We start from the raw sequence: 21,540 nt of genomic DNA, 5'->3' as shown, positions 1-21,540 counted from the left end.
ATATATATATATATATATATATATATATATATATATATATATATATATATATATATATATAAAATACATGTATATATATATACATGTATATAGCCTTTAAAAAGATTAGTTGGTTAGAGCTGATTTCTTGGGAGCTCATTACTTCTTGGATTTTGATGATTGCTTATGAAAAATGTATCTTGGATGTTTTAGATATCAAATATAGATTTTTGTCTTTTAAAGAAGCAAAAGGTAAAAAAAAATAAAGAAGCAAAAGATTTTCCAGATGAAAGAAAATGTAAGACAAACAGTTCAAATTATGTTTTTGTTGATCAAGTGGGACCAGTTTTCTGCTTCTTTCCCTCCACAGCTTCTGTTCTTAGAACCCAGAGATGTTGTCAGACATAGCTTGCAAAATATTTGCAATATGGAGTCATTGAATTAATAAAAATGTATTCTTTATACAGGTGAGTACTCCTGGAAGCACAAAAACAAAAGCAATATTCTAAACAGGACTGGAGAGTTAGTACAGGAGTTAGGGGGTTTGCTTTGCATATGGTCAACCCTCAACTTGATGCCCACCACCTTAAATGGTTCCCTGAGTACCATTTGAAGTGAGCTCCAAGCATAAAACTAAGAGCTCTGAGGATCACCAGGTATGGCCCAACTTCACAGTTTTCCTGAATGCAACTCACTTCCCCCTCTAATATTTATCAAGGCTGAAATATAAAAAACTCAATATAATTTATCTTAAAAAACATATAGACATTTTACTTAATTTAACTGTGAGAGATGTTACCTGAATTTGGTATTATATTCAATCTCAGAATCTCCAATCCTTATGAAATATTTGTCTTTATCCTTGTAGATATCCTTCTTCAAAATTGCTTTTAATCTTGGAGATAGAGTTTCAGGGAGATTCTATGAAAACACAACACAACAAAACAAGAAAACTAAACAAACAAAACAAAAACCAATAACTTAGCTAACATAAATAAAAAAAAGTCCGCCATACAATAAATCAGTTGAGGGGCTGGAGCCATAAAACATGGAGAGGGTGTTTGTGTGGGAGTTTGATCAATCCCTGGCAGCCCATATGGTCCCTAGAGCTTGCCAGGAGTGATTTCTGAGCTCAGAGTCAAGTCAAGAGTAGCCTCTTAGTGCTTCCAGATGTGGAAGCAAAACAAAAACTAAACCAACCAACCAACCAAAAAAAAAAAAATAAGCCAATAAATATGTTGAAATATTTAAACAATTTTGTGTATCTTATTAATATTTGGACACCAGTGAGAAATCTGAGGGAACAATAACAACACAAAGAAAACTTTATTTCTCTATATATCATCTTCAAAAAATATTTCATAGCATGAAGCTGGAAAAAAGGACAGGAGGTAGCCACCCCTGTCCAGTCACTGCATATGGTCCCCTGGTTACTTCCAGGAATGATTCTTTTTTTTTTTTTATGTTACATTAAAACTCAGTCTAATCTTAAAAAAGAAAGTCTATTAAATTAATATATATTTTAAATATTTTATTTAAACACCTTGATTGCATACATGATTGTGTTTGGGTTTCAGTCATGTAAAGAAAACCACCCATCACCAGTGCAACATTCCCATCACCAATGTCCCAAATCTCCCTCCTCCCCACCCGACCCCCACCTGTACTCTAAACAGGCTTTCCATTTCCCTCATACATTCTCATTATTAGGACAGTTCAAAATTTAGTTATTTCTCTAACTAAACTCATCACTCTTTGTGGTGAGCTTCCAGGAATGATTCTTGAGAACAGAACTAGGGCTACCTAGATAATCTCTGGGTTTCATCTTCCCTAACTTCCCTCAAAATAGATTAAAGACCTAGATATCAGACTTGAAATCACAAGATACATAGAGGAAAATGTAGGCAGAGCACTCCATGACACTGAAACTTCTTCAAGGATGAAACACCACTGGCCAAACAAGTGGAGGCAGAGGTTAATAAATGGGACTACATTAAACTGAGAAGCTTCTGCACCTCAAGTGAAATGGTGACTAGAATACAAAGACTTCCCATAGATTGGGAGAAACTCTTTACTTAAAACCCATTGGATAAGGAGTTAATATCTAAAATTTATAAGGCACCGGTAGAGCTTAGCAAGAGAAAAAAAAAAACAACTAATTCCCTACAAAAAATGGGGAGAAAAGATGAATAGACATTTCCTCAAAGAAGAGACACAGATGGTGAAATAGCACATAAAAAAATGCTCCACATCATTAATCATCAGGGAAATATGCAATTCAAAACAATAATGAGATACTATCTCAGACCACATAGACTGGCACACATGACAAATAACAAGAACAACAGTGCTGGTGCAGATACCAGGAGAGAGATATTCTCATTCACAGCTTTTGGAAATGTTGACTGGTTCAGATCTTTTGGAAAATGATATAGATTTTCCTCGAAAAAAAATAGAAATTGAATTTCTATATGTATGAGCCAGCAATACAACTCCTAGGAATATATCCTAGGAACCCTCCCCTCGCAAAATGTAGAAAAGCCCTCAGCAATCCTATGTTCATTGCAGCAGTATTCACAATAGCCAGAATCTAGTAATAACCCAAGTACCAGAGAACAGATGAGTGGCTAAAGAAACCGTGGTAATCTACACATGTAGTACTATGCAGCTGTCAGGAAAAATGAAGCCATGAAATTTGCTTATACATGGATTAATATGGAGAGTATTATGTTGAGTGAAATTAGCCAGAGGGAGAAGTATAGACAGAATAATCATACTCATTTGAGGGCTAGATTAAAAAATAGATAATATAGTAATAATATCTAGAGACAATAGAGATAAGGGCCAAGAGAGAACCATTCCATAGTAGGAAGCTTCCCAGAAACAGTGGGAATGTGCAGTTTGGACAGAGAAAGGACCACTATGACAAATGATAGTTGGAAATGATCACTCTGAACAAAATCTGGGTGAAGAAAGGAGATAAAATGATAGGTATGATGACCCTTAGTAACAATTTTACAAACCACAGTGTCTAAAAGCAGGGGAGAAAGTGCATGTGTGAGTGTGTGTGTGTGTGTGTGTGTGTGTGTGTGTGTGTGTGTGTGTGTGAGAGAGAGAGAGAGACAGAGAGAGAGACAGAGAGAGAGAGAGACAGAGAAACAGCAAGACAGAGAAAGAAAAATATGCCTACTTTTTAGGCAGGCAGTGGGGCAAGGACATGAGGGAAACTGGGGACATTGGTAGTGGGAAATGTGCACTGGTGAAGGGTGTTGTATATTGTATGACTAAAATTTAATCATGAATAACTATCTGTGGGAAAAAGCCAACTCTATTACAAACAACCTTGTAACCACAGTGTTTAAAGTATTAATTAAAATTTTTAGATAAGTTTAACTATTCTATTCTAGAATAACTTGAAATACCATTTCTTTTTTTAAACTTTATTTATTTAGTAATTTATTGATGGGTTGTTGGGCCACACCCAGAAGTGCTCAGGGGTTATTCCTGGCTCTGTACTCAGAAATCGCCCTTGGCAGGCTGGGGGACCATATGGGATGCCGGGAAATGAATAGGGTCTCTTCTGGGTCTGCCGCATGCAAGGCAAACGTCCTACTGCTGTGCTATTTCTCTAGCCCTAAAATACCATTTTCTTCTCTTTGTTAGTTTTGTTCTCTGAGAAGCCCACAATCATTCTTGAACACATAAGTTCTTGAACTTATGTTTTTTTTTTTTTTGGCCACACCCGGCGGTGCCCAGGGGTTACTCCTGGCTGTCTGCTCAGAAATAGCTCCTGGCAGGCACGGGGGACCATATGGGACACCGGGATTTGAACCAACCACCTTTGGTCCTGGATCGGCTGCTTGCAAGGCAAACGCCGCTGTGCTATCTCTCCGGGCCCAAACTTATGTTCTTGAACACTCTAAATAAAACTATTTTACTCCTCAATATAAAAAGAATATAAACTGTTCTGTAAAGATCTTGGCGCTCTTTTTAGTTTTTGTGCTGGAGACCAAAGGAAAGGCCTCTTTCATATATGTGAAACATCTATACATGTGCCTCTAGACCACAATGCTCAGTGCATACAATGTATGTGTTATCCGAAAAGAATTAGGGAATTATCCCATTCATCTAGATACCTGCAAGAAGACACTTCCTCCCACTTCTATAGCTTTTTCAATTATTTGGGCACAATTACTGTTCTCAGCAGAGATCTCCTGCAGCTTAGATCCTGCCATCCAACGAATCCAGCTATGTGCTTGCTTATGTGGATCAATCACCAGTGGCCACTGCAGGGTTTTCATAATCAAGATGGCGTTCTCTGTAGAATACTGACCAGGGGGCAGTCCTTGGTTATGCCAAAGGAAGATCTGGAATGAAATAGTCATTGCTTTCATTGTTTCATAAACTTTTTACATTCTCAATATCCTAAAGAATCCTACCAGATCATTTCTCTTAACACATTATAGTAGTCTTTAAGGGAAATGAGAAATTTAGCATAACAGGGAATATAGCATTTAGGGTAAGGTTCATAATTATATACTAAATTTTATTATTCACTAGAATGACACTCAAAACCAAGGTGTATAAAGATAGAAAATAGACATACATTTACAGGAAAATACCTGTTCCCAATACCTTTTTTTTTTGGCCACACCCGGTGACGCTCAGGGGTTACTCTTGGTTATGTGCTCAGAAATCACTCCTGGCTTGGGGGACCATATAGGATGAGGGGGGATCGAATCACTAGGCTAGAGCAGGCAAGGCAGATGCCATACCGCTTGAACCACCGCTCTGGCCCCCCAATATCTTTCTTTTTATAGACTTTAATACATCTATAAAACACCATACTACAGAACTTCACAGATGTAAGGATGGCTACTCTACTATACACCACCTGACAAGTATATCAATGCATTTTCTAGTGAAACTGCTCTTCAACAACCCTAGATCTCAGAAAAAGGAATCGAGGTCTAAAGAGGAACTTTCTTATGATCATATTGTCAGAATAAGTGAAACTTGGTGGTTTGACTCAGACACTGACTCCACGCTAGGTAAACTTTTATCCTTATGCGACCTCTATTTATCCTTCACTCTTGTTATATGCTGATTTCAGCAGATTGGGAGAAAAGAGCCAGGAAGGTCTTCATGTGAAAGGCAATAGAAACCTCCTCAGGGAAGCCAAGGAAAACTGAATTTTGGGCTAGAGTTGGACTGGGGTCACACCCAGAAGATTTCAGGGCTTCCTCTTGGTTTTGTGCTCAGGGATCACTTCTAGGGATGCCAGGGAGGGCATATGATGTACCGGGACTGAGCTAAGATCAACTGCATGCAAGGCAAGTGCTTTATCTGCTGAACTATTTCTCTGACTCCTGAGAGTTGCTTTTATTCACTTGATTTTTTGGTAGGACTAGGCCAGATATATAGTTTTTTGCATTCATGCTCATAGCTGTAATGTATTTCACTTCATTGATAGACCTAGATTTTGTTATCCATTCTATTCTACAGGGGGCATTTGAATGGCTTTTATATTTTTTCCTTATTAGAAAATGCAATGATGAATATTTTGATACATTGTATTAACCCTTATCTATTTTCCAGTTTTAATGATCAATAACATTACTGTTTAAGTTTAAGGTATTCAGTATGATGGTTTAATCTACAATATACTGTGATTTCCATAATAGGTTTAGTTAATATATATGATTTCAGAGGTAAAAGAAAATAAAAAATCCTCTGCAATAAGAACACTTAGAATCTTCTCTCTCCATCTTTTCTATATATCAGTGTTGTTACTTACAGTTATCATTTAAGACACTACATCCCAGTATTTACTCATTTTATAATGGAAGACTAGTGTCTTTCTCCTCTATAACTCCAAAGGTAAATGTTACTGAGTTATTAACTATTCTATAATTTCCATATGTCTCCTATTACCTTTTTAGTTCCAAATCTATTTTGTCTGATAAGATTATGGTTATTTTAGCCTTTTTAGGTTATTATGTGCCAGCATGATTGTTTACTAGCTGTTCCTAAACTTTCCCTGGAATGTCCCCTTTAGCTGTGTGTTTGGCGGCTTTCTGTCTACATTCTAGGGATGGGCATGCTTGCTGGTCTCTCTTGTTGACCTTCTCAGAGAGCCCTATGCAATATTTGGGTTTGAGTCTGTGTGCCCTCTCTGCTATAGGGGGGCTGGGGAGCTCTGTTACTTTATTTCTTTTCTGCCATCTGAGCCCCACTTCCATCCTGTTATTTATCAACATTATGTTGGAAATTTAGGGTCTTTGATTTAAAAAAAAAAGTAAGTTTTAGATGAGGGTACTCAAGGGCCTTTGCCTTACATGTGTGAAGCCCTGGATCTGCTCCCCTATGCACCCTCCTCCCCAAATGAGGTTCTAAATCAGTTATTGGTGACAATATTTTTTTAGCTAGAAACACAACACAGCAACTGGAGAGATCGTAAAGTTGATACGGTTCTTGCTTGCATGTGACTGAACTGAGTTCTATCCTGAGCATCCCATTTGTTCCCCTCAGCATAGCCATTCCTGAGTACAAAGCCAGGAGTAAATCCTACAAATCTTCACGTATGGCCCTCAAAACAAAACAAAACAAAAGACCCAAACCAAAACACACAACACATACAAACTTACATAATTCTACCAGATTGTTATTTAATTATTTGGAGGTGTAATATTTAGTAAATTTTTCCCAATTTTTTCCCCAAATTTTTAGTGTAAGGCTGGAATCATAATACAGTGGGTAAGGTGTTTACTTTGCACACAGTGAATCCAGGTTCAATCCTCAATATCTCCTATGTTCCCTTAGTCTGCCTAGAGTGATTACTGAGTGCAGTGACAGGAGTAATCCTTGTGTACTGCTGGATGTGACCTCCCAAACCCCTCCCCACCAATTTAGTGTCAACCTTTATGTTCTATGTATATTCTATCCAAGTAATGTGTAATTTATATTTTCCGGTTGGTTTATATATTTTTGCTAGAGTCACTATTTTAGTGTACTTACTGGACCATTAGGCCCATTTGCCATGAATGTAATTACCCATTTGGAATTAAGTGGGCTATTTTAGCATTATGAAAATGAGAAATCAGTGTCTCCTTCTGTGACTATAGATTGAAAAGTCAGTTTAAATTGAATTCTCAGTTTTCAATAATTTTAACCAATCTAAAATTATTCTCTGGTTTTGAAGAAAGTACTGCATAATGCTTTCAATGTTAGCATAAAACTTACACCAATATAGGAAATAAATTTTTATTGATAAATAGGAGAGTTATATTTTTGTCTGTTCTAATAATACTACTAACATTTACCTGCTATTATCTGAGGTTAATAAGCGCATCAATTTAATTAATAAATGGATTTTTTTGGGAAAAACTATTTTGTTTGTTAGTTCTTGAGAATAAAGATAAAGCTTCCATGATAAAAGGATGTTTTATGACTTTGGATCAGAGGATGAGAAATAGGAAGCATTAGAATTACATGTGGACAAAAGGTAAGGTCTACACCAAACCTCATTTTAATATCAAAATGATTGGAGGGAAAGATTCACAATATGCACATACAACACAAATAAACACTAAAAAGCCATTTAGTTGAATATTAGAAATATGCTACTACCTCATGTTTTTGTGTCATGACCTCAATTAAAGAAAATTTAGAAGATAAAGAGATGTTGTTTTCAATGCAAAACTTCTCCCATTTATTCACCATTAACTGCCGAAATTCTGCTGTTAAATCTCCATTGAAGACAATGCATGCTGCTGAGAGAAGCATATCACCAAAAATTCTTTCCAACTTACTGTCTATTTGAATGATTGTTTTTTTCCATTGCATCTAAATGTTGAAAAATAAAGAGAGTTACTGATGTTTAATATAGAATATGAAACATCTTCTGTATTGATGATTCCAAATTTGTTCTTTTTTGAATCATAGTTGAACTAAAACACTGGGCAATATTTTATTTAAAATTTTATTTTATTGAAAACATTGTGATCTAGAAAATCCTTTGTGGTTAAATTTTAGATATACAGTGAGTCAGGACCATTTCTACCATCAGTGTCAACCTCTTTCCATCAATGAACCCAGAGTGTTTCCTATACCACAACCTGCTGACCCCTGGGCTGCCAGCATAACAGGTCCATTTAAATTTAGATTGTTAAAGTTTAGATCCCTTAATTCTAGTGTTGTTGACTTTGGCTTGGACATTTAGTTTAGTTTTTTTTCTTTCCGTCCACCAATGCACCTTCGACCACTTGGCCCTGGGTCCTCATCCTTTCTTTTTTCTTTTCTTCTTAACTTTATAGGAAAATGCAAAATATGAGGTGAAACAAAGTGTCCCAAGTTTCTATGAAAAGGCAGGAGCCCTACTTAAAAGATAAAAAAGAAAAAAGAAGAACTAAACAAACAAAACAAAACAAAATAAAGGGAGATGGTAGTAGTGTCTTGCATTGGCACAGCAAAAGTTGGGAAAAATAGAAAGAGAAAACCTTTGGCCTAAAAATAGGAAACTCTAATCATGAAGCATCTTGCCATGCTCTGGGTATTCTAAATTGTCTAACTCTGAAGTCTTTCTTCATGGTCCCAGTAAAAGTTCTTCTCAATCACAGTTGTCACAGTCAGACTTCTGTAATATTGAGTAGAAGCAATTTATTTCACTTTGAAATGGGGAAGCTTGGGGCCAGAGAGATAGCATGGAGATAGAGTGTTTGCCTTGCATGCAGAAGGACGGTGATTCTAATCCCGACATCCCATGTGGTCCACCGAGCCTGCCAGGAGCGATTTCTGAGCGTAGAGCCAGGAGTAACCCCTAGCACTGCCGGTGTGATCCAAAAATGAAAAAAAAAAAAAAAAAAGAAAAGAAAAAGAAAAAGAAAAAAGAAATGGGTAAGCTCAAGTTCAAAGTGAAGCAATTTGCTCAAGGTCAGAAAACTTCTGAAAGAAGGATCAGGACTCATTCACTGGTGTGAGACTTTGCTCTGCACGCAGGTACATGTGTGATTTAAGATGAACAAGGAGAACCTGCTGAGCTATAACCCTTTGTTCTGGGGCACATAATATCTAGAAAATCTGCTGCATTGTTGCCTCTCATTCTACATTTTTTTTTTTGTTGTTGTTGTTGTTTTGGGTCACACCCGGCAGTGCTAAGGGGTTCCTCCTGGCTCTACGCTCAGAAATCGCTCCTGGCAGGCTCAGGGGACCATATGGGATGCCGGGATTCAAACCACCGACCTTCTGCATGCAAGGCAAATGCCTTACCTCCATGCTATCTCTCCAGCCCCCTCTCACTCTACATTTAGCATGCAGGAATTGAGCATATTTTGAGAATAGTCCCTCTGATTGTTCTGATTTCATCACCAGAAATTACTTATTACTTTGTAGGAAAATTTTTTTATGAATATTTGTATTCCAAAGATTATTCAATTTTAATAGAATAGTTCATTAGGACAACTACCTATTTAAATCATTAAGCTAAATAAAAATGATCTCGATAATTTTGTAGCATCTTTCTAGATAGCTGAATTACATCTATCAAGATTCTAGTCAAGGATTTTTTTGGGGGGGAGAGAAGCACAAAGGCAAAAAGGTCTTGTTTAATTTGATGATCATGGAGCCACTATGTACAGATCAGAAAAGTTGTCTTGTTCCTTGAGCTGTTAATTTTTGGTCTCCTCCTCCTTGGACAGAGTCTTGATGATTTCCTCCTTCTTTGCTTGGAGACGTTCTTCACGGCACTTGCATGCTTCCTTGGTCTTGGGACCTGAGGGCCTCAGCCTGGTCAGCCAGGAATTTCTTGCTGGCCGTGTCTACCTTCAGCTTATGGATATGCTCCATGAGGATTCTCTTATTTTTGAACACATTTCCCTTCACTTTTAGGTATAAGCTGTGATACATGTGGCGGTCAGTCTTCTTAGATTCCCGGTATCTCCTGAGCAGCCTGCGCAGAATCCTCATCCTCCTCATCCAACCACCTTCTCTGGCATTGGCAGTACCTTTGCGCTTACCTATGCCCATATGCCGAAATTTGCAGCGTGCCAAAGTATTTTTCCGGCATCGAGCCCGGGAATGGACAGTCACAGGCTTCCGGATTATCAGCCCATCTTTGATCATTAGCGAGTTCCTTGGTTTCTTTGGGATCCAACCAAACCTTTTTTTTCCTCCTGCAGCGCAGGATGATGGAGGCCAGCCTCTTCTTGAAGCCTGAGCATACTCATGGCTGCTGCTGCAGCAGCGAAAGGAAAGAAGCTCTAGTCAAGGTTCTTACTAAGAAATTTAAATGCAAGAAGACAGATAACTTGGCAAAATTATAATATGAAACAAAAGGGGTCAGAAGATTCAGAGCAGTGTAAACAGATCTTTGCTTCCTAATTACATTTTTTCCCCTTCGGTCCAAGTCCCCATTTAGACATTCAGCTTGGGGAACGGCCTATGCTAGAAAAGGAAAAGTGTCAGCAAAGGGATTTCTTTTGAGAATTCTGTTTATGGGTGATTGTCTTCCCACTGTAACTTCACCTTATCCTCTTTCTTTGCATCTTTGTCTTCATAAAATAAAAATAAAAAATAAAAAAGGAAAGGAAAACTAAAGCTTTAATTTGGGCCTAATCAAAAAAGAGTCTGTTAATGTCTTAAAAAAAGAAACTGGGCTGAAGAGATAGAACAGCTGGTAGGGTGTTTACCTCACACAGTTGCCTTGCTTCCAGGAGACTTTGGTATCCCATAGGGTCCCCTGAGCCCACCAGGAGTAATTCCTGAGTGCAAAGCCAGGAATAACCCCTGAGTACCACTGTGTGTGGCCCCCCAAACAAGTTATTCCCCCCCCCCCACACACACAAAGAATAAAAGAAACTAACTTCTTTTTTTTCCGTCCCTTTCCTTCCCTTCCCTTCCCGTCCCTTGAGAAAATAACTTCTGATCTTTGATCTTTGTAGTCTGACCCTTCTGTTCTTAGAGTATATAAACAGAACTTCATTACTTCTGTCAGAATAGGACTATTTATTAATTTTGGTGAGAAATTTCAGTGAGAAATTAACAAACAAAACTACCATGAACAGCATGGTAGTTTTAGGAGGCATGTAATATAGCCTTCAGTAAAATGAAAATCCTTAGCTTTGCCAAACTTAGTAGACATTCATGGAGGGACATCAAACTGAAGAAAGCTATACCTTCCTATCTTCCAGGATACTTAGTAGGAGGGAAGCACGCTGCAAACGCCTGACATCAAATTTAATTCGCTTTGATAATAACTGTTTTTCAAGAATAACGTTTTTAAATTTTTCCTTTAAAGCCACCTGGTGGTCTTCACTCTGAAAAACAATTCATTATTGAGATAAACATCTTACTTTCATTTCTCCTGAAGACTTTGACTGCCATTTATATAAATATAGTCTATAAATATTTTGTTTTTCATCCTGGAAGGATGCAGTATATCACCAATAAATGAGTGCAGTAATGTAGGGAATGGTTCCTTGTAATTAAACTAAACTATTTAAAATGCCACCTTCCTCATAGCGTTGAAGATTCATCATTTCCTGATTCACTAGCTCAAAGGAACCAGTGAGTATTTGAAGTTATACAGGCAAGATAAGGTTAAGCTATCCCTAGACTATCATTAGAAGCATCTTATGAATAGTTAAACAATTATTTTTTTTATATTATCAATGGTTATTTTGGTTTGCTATGGTATCACACCCAGCAATTCTCACATCTTACTTCTGGGCTTTGCTCTCAGGGTTAATTCTTGGTGGGACTTAGGGAACCATTTGTGTCACTAGGGTTGGATTGAATATAGGTTGTCCACATGCAATGAAAGTAGTGCCTTCCCCTTTGTACTATCTATTCAATCCCCATTATCACTAATCTTGATAACACCCTTTCTCAGGGTGTTAGCTTTGGTTAGCTTTTCTGGAAATGTATACCTAATGATATAGTCCAAAGCTTTGATCGTATCAGCAAAAGTCTCTGTTTTTTTTTTGTTTTGTTTTGTTTTTTTGTTTTTTGGGGGGGGGCATACCTGGCATGCTTACTCTTTGCTCTTTGCTCATTGGTCACTCCTTTGGGTCATATGTTGTACCCAGGGTTAAAGGGTGTTGACCACATGTAAGACAAGTATCTTAACCCTGTACTCTAGTTTCCTCTAACTCTCCATCATTTAATCCCATTCTTTTTCAATTTTATTTTCCTTTCACTTCCACCACATGATTCTTGGATTTAGCTCATATCCTTTCCTAGACAACTATTATTAACAAAATTATTTAAAGCATTGTGATTTATAAAGTTATTCATAGTTGAGTTTTAGACATACAATATTTCAGGACAAAGCCTACTACTAGTGCTAACCTTCCAGTTATCAGTATTTTCCAAGTCCATCCTATACCGTTCTCCCTTTCAGCCTGCCATTGTAACAAGCACCTGATAATGGTTTCAGGAAAGTTGTAGTCAGGATATAGAAATTAGCTGGGTTCACAGACACTGAAAAAATCAACACGGTACTGGCATAATTCCATTTACCAGTGCAGAATAGAGATGTCAGAATTGATAACTATTCTTTGACAAGAGAGTCACGAACACTCATTAGGTTAAGAATATCCACTATGGTGATTCACACGTTTGTTGTTGGACATCTAGGTTGATTCCAAATTTTAGCTAATATATTGATTGCTGCAATTATTAGTGGTGCATACATCCTTTTGGATGAATGTTTTTCTGTTCTGGGGGTAGATCATGAAGATCTTATACATATATACAATGAAATACCACATAGTTGTAAGAAAAGATGCAATTATGCAATTTGTTGCAACATGGATGGAACTGGAAGATATATTAAATAATGTAAGCAAGAAGATATATTAAATAATGTAAGAAGAAGAATAAATATAGAATGATACCACTAATATGTGATATTTAGTATAACTGCATGAAGAAAAGCAATGATTTAAAAGGAAGTTGTCTTGAAAACTCTTTGCCCGAGAGTATAGTGAAGAGAAGGAAAGAAACTGAGTGGAAGAAGAGAATATGAAAGTATGGAAGCCAGAGGCCAAGCAGTCTGAGGTACATTGGTAGTGTTAAAAAAGGACATAACTAAAAATCCAAGTCAAAGGCAACAACAATGGAATCAAGAGAACCAAACTTTAACAATCTAAACTTAAAATGGACCTGTTATACTGGAGGCTGGGTAAGGGAGTAATGTGGGATGCACTTAGGGAACATTGGTGGAGGGAGGTTGACACTAAGTGGTAAGATTTTCTTGGACTCATTGTATGTCTAAAACCCAACTATAAAGGAGTTTGTAAATAATAATGGTTTCAATTAAATAAAATTAAATTAAAATAAAGAATATCCACTGTCACGAATGTGTTGGGTAAACTGTGTAAATTCATACAAAATAGTAGTTGAATCCCCATTTAATATGATTAACTAAATTTAACTCAAAATTAATTAAGATGCATCATAAAATTTATGCCATTAAATTCTGTGAAAAAATATTAAAAGGTTCCTTGATATTGGTTTTGGCAAATATTCTTTTTCTTTTAATATAACAAAACACATACGAAGGTCAAAATCAACAAATGGGACTTAATTAAACATAAAGGACTCTGCACAGAAAGAGTTAACCAAGTTAAAGAACAAAACATAGAATGGGGAAAATATATAAATTATATCTATTTATTTAAAATATAAATAATTCAATCAACTTAACAATAATACCCACCCCAAACTATCACTTAAAATTGGGTAGAGGGTACTGACATCTAGTGGGTAGGGCACTGGCTTTTCATGTAGTTGACCAGATTAGATCCCCAGCACCCCATATGGTCCCCAGAGTCCCACAGGAGTAATTCCTGAGCACAGAGCCAGGAGTAAACCCTGAGTACTACCAGGTATGGCTTAAAACCAAGCAAACAAAAAATGTTGGAGGGAAGGTGTAGCATAAGGGGAAAAAGATAGTATAGATTATATAAAATATTTCAGTGGATTGCTGAATTTGCCTGTTAGCTTGCTTTCTTTTTTTTTTTTTTTTTTTTTTTTGGTTTTTGGGCCACACCCGGTTGTGCTCAGGGGTTACTCCTGGCTGTCTGCTCAGAAATAGCTCCTGGCAGGCACGGGGGACCATATGGGACACCAGGATTCGAACCAACCACCTTAGGTCCTGGATCGGCTGCTTGCAAGGCAAACACCGCTGTGCTATCTCTCCGGGCCCTATCCAGTTGGTTTTTATAAGGATAATTTTAATTAAAAAGTCATTAAAAGAATAACCTTATCAAGCAAGAATAATTGTCATAATGATAATAAGCACAGTTTTGTAGGAATGCAAATTGTTTTTTAACTTAGCCTTTGGACAACTGAAGTAGCAAAGGTCTCTTGAGATAAATAGTAAATTAATATTTCATTAGCAAAATAATAGCTGATATCATTGAATGTTTTATTATTGGTAGGCACATTAAGATTTTTACATATATTGTTTAATTAATCATCATATCTTCATGACTTTATTATTATCCCTGTTTATTTTTAACTGATGTATTCTACTAAATAATGCTCTTTTCCCTGAGTTTTTTTTTTTTTTTTTGGTTTTTTGGTCACACCCGGCAGTGCTCAGGGGTCACTTCTGGCTCTACATTCAGAAATCGCTCCTAGTAGGCTCGGGGAACCATATGGAAGCCGAAATTTGAACCACCATCCTTCTGCATGCAAGGCAAACACACCCTACCTTCATGCTATCTCTCTGGCCCCATCCCTGAGATTTTTTTTTTAATCTAATTCATAAAGGTGTTGATAACGTAAGAGAGAAAAAAGGTTTTCTTACCAGCTGTAAATTTCTTTGTTTTCCAGCCAACCTTCTTTGTTTAATTTTTAGAATATTTTGAGCTTCCTCTGCATAGACCATTTTTGGGCTCACCAACTTAAAAAAGAAAGTCACAACATTAGTTATAAAAATCAAGGTTAAAATGCCATGTAAGGGACGGGGTTGTGGTGCAAGAAATGGAAACCCATAGTTTGCACCAGGGGGCCATCTATTCATTCCTTAAGTCCCTGATAGCCACCTCAATACCTCTAGCTGTGTTCAAGGTGCCTGCTCCCAACACCTCTAAGAGTATCTCAGACACTTAATACTCAGGATGTGGCCACAAAGCAACCACAGAAAAGTGCCACTTACATGTAACTCAATACTGTAATGTCATCTCTCAGCTAAGATAACAGCTTCTTTCAAAAAATTTGGATACAAGTGATGGCAAGAAATGAGGAGAGATAGGAACCTGGTATAATGTTAGTGAGAATACAAATTGTTCATTTGTTTCAGAGAATGATTTGGAGAAGCCTTAAAAAAAAAAAACAAAAGAGGGCCTGGAGAGATAGCACAGCGGCGTTTGCCTTGCAAGCAGCCGATCCAGGACCAAAGGTGGTTGGTTCGAATCCCGGTGTCCCATATGGTCCCCCGTGCCTGCCAGGAGCTATTTCTGAGAAGAGCCAGGAGTAACCCCTGAGCACCGCCGGGTGTGGCCCAAAAACCAAAAAAAAAAAAAAAAAAAAACCAAAAAAAAAAAAACAAAACGAAAATCTGTATTACCAAACACTACTTGCTACCAGGGATTTATCTGAAGGATATGAAAACGTAAGTTTGGTAGGATATTCTCCCTTGCTCCCACGCATTATTTACAATAGCCAAAAAATGGGAGTTATCAAGAGATGATTGAAATCAGGAGCTGTGGCATATATATATATATATATATATATATATATATATATATATATATATATTTAAAGGAATACTCTTCTGCCACTAAAAAAGAAAAGGAATGACGTCTTTTGGGATCAAAAGGATTTAAGCTTGAGGTAATTATAGTAAGTGAAATAAGTAAGGAAATGAAGGATAATGATTGGATGGTTTCACTCATATATGAACTGTATATGAACACTCATATTTCTGAAGTCAATGGGAATCACTGTATCAATTTAATTTGGCCAAAACCAACAAAACTAGTTTCTAGGTTCAATAAAAATTGTGATGGTTACCAGAAGAAAAGTAGGGGGAAAGAATGGGCAGAGGGGTCTTTTTGGTGGTAGAAAGGCACTGGGAGTGTGGTGGTGGGCATGGTCACAATTATACTTGGAGAGATAAGAAACATATAACCAAAATTTATGTTTGATACATCACTTTTTTTGGAGCGTTTTTGGCCATAACTGGTGATGCTCAAGGGATTATTCCTGGCTCTGTATTCAGGGAGTACTCTTGGTGGTACTCAGGAAACCCAAGATGAGGTTCCAGTGATCTGCTGCATGCAAGGCAAATATCTTACCTGCTGTAATATCATTCCAGTCTGGATTGTCAACATTTTTTTTAAATTAAAATACTGAGTTAATTTTAACTTTTAAAGCAAGCTTTCTAGGGCCAGCGAGCTGGCCCTTAAAGGGCTGACCCATGCTTTGCATGCTGGAGGCTTAGTTTCTACCTCCAGCACTGCACTGTGTCGTCCACCTCTTATCCACACACACTTCCAGGAGTGGCTTGACTGTTGAGCACTAAACCAAGAGCATCCCCCGAGCACCACTAGATGTGGCCCCAAAACAAACAAAAAGGTTAGTGTTCTTAGTATTATGTTCACAAGAGGGATAATCTAAAATGCTGAAGTACATGAAAGCAAAACAATAGCTGAATTGTAAAACAACATTGACCAAAAAGCATAATATTGTGTAAGTTAGTATATAAGTTTCATAGAAGGGTTTTTTTTTATTGCTTTTTACACAGAATTTCATTTGAACTCTGTTAAATAAAAACTTTCTTGGTAGTTTCTTGATAGTATTGAGGTATCATTTCTAAGTTGTTAACAGTATTTGGAAGGGAAAAACATACCTTCTGTATTTCATGGTATTTGTTCAAAGCTATAACCCACTGGCACATAGAACAACACGCCACAGAGACAAGAGCAACCTTTTTGGGGTTGAAATCAGGTAAGGCTAAAATTCTTTTCAGTCTTTTGAAAGCCTAAAAAGAATACAGTGTATGCATTAATTACATAAAAATATACGATTGATCTGACATTTTCTCTAGTCTACATCAGAGCTGTTAGTTTATTTTTCATTTCTCTTGTGTGTGTGCGCGCGCACTGCACCATCCCTGGAGATGCTCAGGGGTTATTCCTTGCTCTGTACTTAGGAATCGCCCTTGGCTATGCTTGAGGGCCCATATCATATATCAGGGATTGAACCTGGGTTACTCCAGAGCTGTAACTATTGCTCCTGCCTAGAGCAGTTACTTTATATAAGAAACACAAGAAACACTTAACTACTCTTCAGTGGTAGAATGAAAGATCTGCTTATCCAACTGCATTCAAAATAGACCTACTGCTAGTTACCAGAACTTTCTTTAGTGTTTATTAGATATTTATTGTAATTGCTACTTTTTTTAAGGAATTCAATTTTGAAGCAATCATGAAGCAGATTAACTTCCTCCAGTCTTATAAAATATGGTATAAAGAGGTCAGAAGTCTCCTTTTCTTGTGCATTCAATGCCAGTGATCATGCATAGACCATCTTACACTTATGATTTTACAAGAAACACTTCCTCCATGGATAGAGATTCAAAAGGAGATGGGGTTTGAGTGTATGAAACCCAAGGCTGCAAGTACCTGAGAAACATTTTCTAAAGTGTTGCTAGGAAAGAACCCATTTGAGATCCTACAGGAGAGGTAGCACTGTTTCAGGGAAAGAGGTTTATATGCTTATTTTTAACATTTAGTTTAATAAATCTCCCAGGGTCCCCTAAAATAGTCCTCAAAGTACACAGGAAAGTTTCTGTAGTCTTTTCCTCTTCCTTGATCTAATTCATTGTCATCTTGCTTGCACACATGTCTGATGACCCTGTTTTGTGCTGGGTGCCCAGGGGATTCTCCTTGAATGCTTAGCTCAAGCACATGGAATATTTTTAGGATAGATAATATGCTAGGCCATAAGAATATATTGAAATATTTTAAGGTCTTGATATTATTAAATAGTTTGTCTTCCTATAATGGAATAAAGCTAGAAACTTGTAGTAAGTACCTTAAAAATTTACATATATGGTAGATCAAAATATGTGCTTGGAAGATAGTGGTAGAACTAGGTCTCTATTTCAATTACTGGTATTACATGCCTCCATTTCCCCCACTCCCTCTTAAGCACTGCTGAGTGTGGTCCTGGTGGACCCTGAGCACAACCAACTCATAGTAGTACCAAAACGATTAAGTCTAGTACTGATGGGTGAATATTCAGGAGTTTCTAAGAACCACTGGAAAGGCTCTAATAAAAATAAATAAAATAAATAATTGAGCAAAAAAAAAAAAAAAGGACAAAGAAACCAAAGAGAACAAAAATACAGCCTTGGGACAATGTAATGTGGAAATACAATATACAAAGACTCACAGAATACAGCGATGGTAAGAACAAGGCTCATAGTGTCATGTTTAGATGAAGAAAAAAGAGATCATTTGAATAGGCACTCCCATCTGAAAGAACTAGAAAAATAAACTAAGTCTGAAGGAGGCAAAGAAAAGAAAGAGCAGGGCCCGGAGAGATAGCACAGTGGCGTTTGCCTTGCAAGCAGCCGATCCAGGACCAAAGGTGGTTGGTTCGAATCCCGGGTGTCCCATATGGTCCCCCGTGCCTGCCAGGAGCTATTTCTGAGCAGACAGCCAGGAGTAACCCCTGAGCAACGCCGGGTGTGGCCCCAAAACAAAAACAAAAACAAAAAAAGATAAGAAAAGAAAAGAAAGAGCAGATCTGAGAAAAATAAATGAATAAACTCAAAGACAAATGAAATGACCAAAGAAACCAAGTTATCTTTTATAAGATAAAATAAACAAGCCTTTAGATATACTCACCAAGAAAAAAGTGGTAGAATTCAAATAAATAAAATGGGAATGAACTAGAGGTTTCAGCTGATGCCAAATAAATAAAACGTGTCAAAAGGTACTGAAGAAACAGGGGCCGGAGTGATAGAACAGCATTAAGGCATTTGCCTTGCATGCAATCAACGTAGGATGGATGGTAGTTTGAATTCCAGCATCCCATATGGTCCCTAGAGCCTGCCAGGGGCGATTTCTGAGCACAGAGCCAGGAGTAATTTCTGAGCCTTGCTGGGCGTGACCCAAAAACCAAAAAAAAAAAAAAAAAAAGTAATACAGAAACAACCTAGAGACAAACATAAATTTCCAGATTCATACATCTAAGACTGAAGCATTATGAAATAAAAATTCTGAATATTCATATTATGAATAAGGAGGAAAATACAGTAATCAAAATTCTCCCAATTAACAATTATCTGGAAAAGAGGGCTTCATAAAATATTCTAGCATATACCATATATTTAAAAAATATTAATAGAAAACTTTCACAAATTTTTCCCAAGTATATAAGACAAATCCTTGCAAACTCATTGTATATGGCTAGTCAGATACCAAAACCTGGTTTTGATGGCAAAACCATACCATTGTGCTATAAAAATGAAATTTAGAGGACAATTTTCTAGTTGAATATAGGTGCAAAAATATCTTTAATAAAATATTATCAAACTAATTTTAATAGCATGTTCAAAAGAGCATACACCAAGACAAGGCATTGTGGCCTTTCTCTCACACTACTATGGACACAATAAAATCACTATGTTGTACAACTTGGACAAATGTAACGAGATATGTTAATTTTATCTCAAGTGAAAGATAACTAAAACCCCACTTTTTTCATTTTTATAGTGTGATATAATGCATCCTGAAAAACTTCCGCTAATAGCTTCAATTCTATTCTTATTTAAGGAAAATAATGTGATGTGACATTGAGTCACTTAGTGACATTCTTGGTCACTTCTAGAAAATCTACTGTTTGGAATATTCAACTTTCTCTTTTTACTTTTTTTTTTTTTTTTGCCACACCAATCCATGCTCAGAGCTTACTTTCTGGCTCTACTTGGGGATCACTCCTTGCATGGCACAGGGGTCCATTTCAGGTACTGGGAATCAAACCCAGGTTAATCAGTTGTAAGCTAAGCACCCTACTCACTCTACCATTCCTTCAAGAGTATTAAACTTTCTATCTGATGTTTCAATTCACTGTTGTCTTTCAATTCCTACGCTTCTACTGCATCAATGAGCGAGTAATGTTTTACCTTCTCAGGTATGTTGTCCTTGTCCAGGTTAATCAATTTTTTAAGGAAACCAGTTTCTGAGAGAAGTAACTTTGCTGTTGTCCAGTTAGGTTTCTTTTGCAGTAGAATACAAACTGCGTTCATAACAGTCAGTACAAGGAAGGGAGGCCTTGTGTAGACTCTGCGATAGAAGATGGAAAATCTAATTAGTTTCATAATGAAAGTGAAGTGCACTCTTGAAATAATTTTGAAATAAGGATAATATACACAGATATTTTAGAGGGCTACACACAGTAGTGATTGAGGGCCACTTAGTCACACCTGGTACCTCTGAGAAGGAATGTGTGTTAAGGACCTCACACAGCTAGACATGTGCTCCAAAACTTCAGCTATCTCCTTGAACCCAATTTTGACAGGTTTAAATGTTTTGTTTGTTTTATAGCCACACCCTGTTGGGCTCTGGACTCACTCCTGAGTATACTCAGAGATCATTCCTATCTTGATGATAATATAAAGTGCTGGGAATCAAACCCAGGTCAGTCATGTACAACCTGCTGTACTATATATCAAGCCACTCATATTTTAATTATTGTTATTTTTTAAAATTTATACAGGCCTTGGAGGCAATTTTCAATCAAATAATGTAATGCAAGAGAATGAGAATGTTGTTCTGTGGTGCCAGGGATTACCTGGGCCACCTAAACAGTGTCTGGAAACTTCCAAGCTCACACCTGGTGGTACTGGATGGATCTGTCAATCAGGGATGCACCTACTAATACTTGGGGAAGATTATATGACGCCAAACATTGAATTGAGGCTAGAAACATGAAAAGCAAATACTTTAACCCTTGTCCTTTCTTTCAACCCTTTTATAGTTTTTTAAACAAGTATTTTGATAAGAGTTTTTTGACATATAGGTATTTTATTTTACTTTTCTTTTTGGTTTTGGGGCCATATGGCTGTGCTCAGGGATTGTTCCTGGTTTAGCACTCTGAGAGCAAACATGGTAGAGTTTGGGGGACCATTTGGGGTTCTAGAGATTGAATCTGTGCAGACTATTTGCAAAGCAGATATTTAGAATATCTTAGTTCTGTTCTATAGAGATAGAACAGTATCTCTCCTGTTTCCAACATATAGCCACTTTATACTTTGACTCTCTTTTGTAATTTGGGTATTATTTATTTATGGGTATTTTTGCTCTTGTAAGTTGTAATGCATAAATATGTATAATATCTCAAAGCTACTTATTTTCATTTAAAAGGTACTCATTGCAGTAATTTTGCTCATCAAAACCATGCAAGTCTATTGTAACCACATTATCTAAAGCACAATAAAAATTGAAATAAAAAAGATTATAAAATTTCTTAGCATATTGGTAAGGGGGAAGCAGTAGTATTTGGGATCAATCCTATTGTGATTTAATGGGTGCTTTTGGGTAT

General features: G+C 36.9%; 2 protein-coding genes across 2 annotated transcripts in view; both read right to left on the bottom strand.

Moving 5' to 3' along the window:
* The window catches only part of DNAH14 (dynein axonemal heavy chain 14), a 367,193-nt gene that overhangs the window by 96,027 nt on the left and 249,626 nt on the right, over nucleotides 1–21,540 (bottom strand). Inside the window, exons 60-66 of the mRNA XM_049777552.1 lie at nucleotides 20,123–20,282; nucleotides 16,838–16,969; nucleotides 14,792–14,887; nucleotides 11,151–11,291; nucleotides 7,609–7,824; nucleotides 4,116–4,346; nucleotides 779–900 (exon numbers count right to left, since the gene is read on the bottom strand). Of these exons, the coding sequence (XP_049633509.1) occupies nucleotides 779–900; nucleotides 4,116–4,346; nucleotides 7,609–7,824; nucleotides 11,151–11,291; nucleotides 14,792–14,887; nucleotides 16,838–16,969; nucleotides 20,123–20,282 (1,098 nt within the window). The remainder of the gene's footprint in view (nucleotides 1–778; nucleotides 901–4,115; nucleotides 4,347–7,608; nucleotides 7,825–11,150; nucleotides 11,292–14,791; nucleotides 14,888–16,837; nucleotides 16,970–20,122; nucleotides 20,283–21,540) is intronic.
* Nucleotides 9,715–10,098, bottom strand: LOC126013510 (60S ribosomal protein L19-like). Its single transcript, XM_049776630.1, has one exon. The coding sequence runs from the start codon at nucleotides 10,096–10,098 to the stop codon at nucleotides 9,715–9,717; it is 384 nt and encodes a 127-aa protein (XP_049632587.1).

Source organism: Suncus etruscus, chromosome 7 (assembly GCF_024139225.1).
Source record: "Suncus etruscus isolate mSunEtr1 chromosome 7, mSunEtr1.pri.cur, whole genome shotgun sequence".
In the NCBI taxonomy this organism is placed as follows: Eukaryota; Metazoa; Chordata; class Mammalia; order Eulipotyphla; family Soricidae; genus Suncus; species Suncus etruscus.
This window is presented reverse-complemented; position numbering and strand designations above follow the sequence as displayed.